This window comes from Adiantum capillus-veneris, chromosome 24 (genome assembly GCF_014529385.1).
Source record: "Adiantum capillus-veneris isolate H3 chromosome 24, ASM1452938v2, whole genome shotgun sequence".
Taxonomy (NCBI): domain Eukaryota; kingdom Viridiplantae; phylum Streptophyta; class Polypodiopsida; order Polypodiales; family Pteridaceae; genus Adiantum; species Adiantum capillus-veneris.
This window is the reverse complement of record NC_140954.1, coordinates 36,508,154-36,512,083: the sequence shown is the minus strand read 5'-3', so window position 1 is coordinate 36,512,083 and position 3,930 is coordinate 36,508,154. Positions and strand designations below refer to the sequence as shown.

General features: G+C 40.5%; 1 protein-coding gene across 5 annotated transcripts; it reads right to left on the bottom strand.

The window, feature by feature from the left end:
* Positions 1-528: 528 nt before the first annotated feature.
* LOC147426208 (AP2/B3-like transcriptional factor family protein) lies at positions 529-3,293 on the bottom strand. 5 transcript variants are annotated; one of them, XM_086498618.1, is made up of 4 exons: positions 3,034-3,293; positions 2,057-2,584; positions 1,612-1,717; positions 529-715 (listed from the first exon to the last, which is right to left on the bottom strand). In XM_086498618.1, the coding sequence occupies exons 1-4, from the start codon at positions 3,112-3,114 to the stop codon at positions 666-668; spliced, it is 765 nt and encodes a 254-aa protein (XP_086354744.1). In that variant the 5' UTR covers positions 3,115-3,293; the 3' UTR covers positions 529-665. The 5 variants fall into 5 exon arrangements, 4 of the variants coding, with proteins under 4 accessions (XP_086354744.1, XP_086354742.1, XP_086354741.1 ...); XR_015186201.1 differs by lacking the exon at positions 529-715 and adding an exon at positions 1,831-1,923 and having other exon boundaries at positions 1,581-1,717; positions 3,034-3,291; XM_086498619.1 differs by lacking the exon at positions 529-715 and adding an exon at positions 1,831-1,891 and having other exon boundaries at positions 1,581-1,717; positions 3,034-3,292.
* Between the last annotated feature and the right edge of the window lie 637 nt (positions 3,294-3,930).

Genomic DNA, 3,930 nt, shown 5'->3' with positions numbered 1-3,930 from the left:
GTAAAAAGTGTGTGAGCTTAATGGTACAATCTTTCTCTCCCCCATCATAAATGTACATGTGTACGCACATGAACTGTGATGGTCTCTCTCTCTCACATACACATACATACATACATACATACATACACATACATACAAGCAATGTGGCTCTCTCTCTCTCTCTCTCTCTCTCTCTCTCTCACATGGTCAATAATGTAGATAACGATCTCTGCATATGCATGTCATGCATATCTTCAAAGCAAGAACCCCAAGTCGATGTTATGCGAATTTTTTTCTTTTTTCAAGCTTTTTAAAGAAATACACACTTTCAAATTTTTCTAAAACATATCAATATTGGTCTGTTAAAAAAAATCCTTTGAAAAGATAAAACCAAATGTATCTTCAAAAATTACATTTTCATTAAACAAAAAAAATCACTAAAATTTTTCTTTTTTTGTTATATCTTCAAAAAGTAAAGCATTAAGTAACAAAACCTCCGCTAAAGTTATCCATTTTTGTTATGTGCAATTAAACTTCAACATTTACTTTATGTGGAATAGAAAGTCTCTTGAGTTTACATTTGAAAAAGTTTGTCACTTCTTACATTATGAAAACAAAACTGTCATTTCTTACAATCTTACCCTTTACTTTTGCATTTTAGATTAGATGTTTTGTAATGTGTTTTTTCAAATGGGAGTGACACGTGAACCGCCTCTCCTTCCTTGAAAATTTTTAGCTGCATTATAAAAAGTACAAAAGATGGACAATTTCTTGAAAAAATTAACGATGACAATTATGATCGAGAGGACCAAGAGATCAAAAGTGTGAAACCATTTAAGATACATGGAGGGATGGAGAAACAAGATACACCCACAAATGCTGGGAAGAGAAGATGCAAGAAGGCACAACAATAACTTGATTTTTTTTATGGGCTTTAGGAGTAATCTAATTTGTTGTAGCACTGCATCATGTATTCTATGTTTTGTATATGTTTGGGGTAATTATTTGGAGTTATGGGATTAGTTTTAACTGACTATTTCGAATAGTGCGAGTGGTGGATTTGATGTCTTTTTTTGTTAACATCTTTTTGAGACAATTTTTAGGGTGAAGATCCAATCATTGAACAATTTTCTATCATGGTTTATATACATTAACACTCAATCAACCAGAAAGAAAGGAAAATTTGACTTGCTTTCATTGATACTTTGGTTTTGTTAGACCCATGGACACTAGAATTTCCTTTCTCATTGAATCAATTATCGTTTTGAATCAAAGTCGCTTCTTCATAAGTATGGTACAACAATAAATAGCTCACAAGCTAAAACATAACTTTTCGACTTCAATTTATTTAGACGAATTAAACACGTCCCAATATCAACCTTGATTATACTATGGAAAACCCAAAACACATGAGCTTACATAACTCACTAGAATGTATCTAATGGAGTGGGTGTAAAAATCTATTGGGCTAACTACGTATGGGACAACATGGTTTTGCATGTCCCTTTTTATATAGATATATATGAAGTGTCTTATTGCTTAAGTTGTCTCCCCAAAAGATGCATAAGTCTCCCTCATTTACATTGTGATGTTCACAGAAAAGTAGCATGTCATGCATGGTTAGGGTCTTACCTTGGTTAGTCACGGAGGAAAACCATGCCTTATTGCAGTTGCATAAAAGAGCCAACTTGCAACCATCTAGCTCAAGCATAACTTTTGAAATCTCATTGGGAATGTCCTGCAACCACAAGAAGATTTAGAATTTTTCTCATGTAGGAAAACCGAGTCTTTTACAATATTTTTCATACAATGTGCAACATCATGAGCTTCTGTTCGAGAGGCACCGCATACCTAGCTAGGTACGATTGGGGGCAGCGGACCGCAGCTGCCTCCCTCAGTGAAGCTCATGATGCTAAGTCACAATGTGGGAATTATTGTGAGAATCTGTTCAAAACTTCTAATGAATTAACCACACCACAAAACTTTACAAATTGCAAATCGAATCCTCGCGTATTGTGTGTGTGTGTGTGTGTGAGAGAGAGAGAGAGAGAGAGAGAGAGAGAGAGAGAAGGATTACCCAAGCAATTAAGCTGGAGACCGTATCAGACTTGCACATCGGCAAGGGCTGCCTCAGCACTTCTTCAATGTGGATGTAGAACATGAGCTTGCACTTCTTGCTGATGCTCTCTCCAATATTTAATGTTCCACGCCTTAATTCCTCAACCGCAAGAGGCGCTGCCTCTGCACGTTGAAGAGGCCGCCTGCATCTTTCAGACTCGGAATTCGCAGCTTTGCCCGAGTCCACCTCATGTTTCTTGTTAGCAGCAGTAATAGGAGGCCGCCCTCTAGTGCGTCTTTCAATGATCCGGACGGCAATGTCCCGAGGCCCCTTCCATATGAGATGCAGCTCCTTTCCGATCTTCAGCTCGTTGTCAGCGATGAACCTTCTCCAGCCCCCAGAGAGTGCGACAACACGCTCACGATCTGGGCCGCGCATGATCGTCTTCACCTGCCATTCACGCTCACTTTGACCCTCTAAACAAATCCTCACCTCTTTCTCCACTCCCATCTGCATCAGTTCCTTGCTTTCTTTCCTTCCCATCTCCTGCACAACAACATACTACCAATATATCAGCTGGTGAGCTAAGCTTGCCATTTTTCAAAGTACAAGGAAGACTACTGCCATTCCAATAATGGCCCCTCCATTATAAACTTTTCCTTATGAACAGTCTTCCATTTCCCCTTCCAAACAGCAGAGTGCATGTGTCAGGGTCACCAGCTTCCAAATAATTTCATTGGTCGAATGAGAGCCCCCGCAAACCGATCACAAAAACAGCAAAGTGCGACATGCTTAAGGATGAATGCAAGATCTTCAACAAGAACAAAATCATGGCCATGCATGGCTGGGCAGGACACAAAGCAAAAGAGCAGAAGCCTCAACTTTAGGTATCATTCTACTTTCCTAGCAGAACTACACTAATTTACCTGTTAATTAGTAAGCCTAATGAAATGCATGAAAGCGAAATCTCAAGTGCGTGCATAAGCAATTTGTACCAAGTAGTTGTAAGTGACATCCGTTTTGTTGAGGACCTTGGTGATGGAGAGGGGGTACTTGCAGGGTGCTGCTTGCTCCATTCTAGCTGGCTTTCTAAGCTACCGCTTGGATATTGTTGTGCTACAGCTGTCACGAGGTGCTAAGTTTGCTTCCTAATATAAACTTTTATCCTAAGCACTCGAAATTTATGCAATATGTACTCCCACTTCTTACACTGAGTGTTGGCATTGTACGAGGATTACATCTATTTTGTGACCCACACATCCCTTAATAATCCCCCTCCACGCACAAACCTCTCGAAGGGCATGCACAAGAAGATTTAGAAATTTTCTCATGTAGGCCTTTTTCACTGTTTTTCATACAACGCATAACATCATGAGCTTGTGCTTGGGAGGCATCGCATACCTAGCTAGGTACAAATTGGGGCAGGGGACCACCTCCCCCCCCACCAGGCCGGCGGTCCCTTGTCCCCAATCGTACCTAGCTAGGTATGCTAACAAAAGCTCATGATGTTGAGGTAAGTCATAATGTGAGAATTTGTCCAAACCTTCTTGTGATGGGTTATAGTGTTGTGCACCCTTTCTGGCCCACCCCAGGCCTTAGTGATGCCTCCCATTTTTGCCAATGAAACGTGATAAAATCACGAGGCGGGACCAAAAATGTACCAAAAAGAAAATTCCATTAAAAAATTCTGTAAAAATGTGAAGCTGCATGAGCTTGTGCTCGGGAGGCATCGCATACCTAGCTAGGTACAAATTGGGGCAGGGGACCACCGCCCCCCCCACCAGGCCGGCGGTCCCTTGCCCCCAATCGTACCTAGCTAGGTATGCTAACAAAAGCTCATGATGTTGAGGTAAGTCATAATGTGAGAATTATTGTGAGAATTTGTCCAAAGC

Bases quoted from the DNA above. Each gene is read 5' to 3' on its own strand.
- LOC147426208 (XM_086498615.1), bottom strand. From the start codon at position 3,114: ATGGAGCAAGCAGCACCCTGCAAGTACCCCCTCTCCATCACCAAGGTC. The intron at 2,585-3,033 runs GTACAAATTGCT...GTTGTTGTGCAG, and splicing joins ATGTCACTTACAACTACTTG to GAGATGGGAAGGAAAGAAAG. The intron at 1,718-2,056 runs GTAATCCTTCTC...TTGTGGTTGCAG, and splicing joins TCTCCAGCTTAATTGCTTGG to GACATTCCCAATGAGATTTC.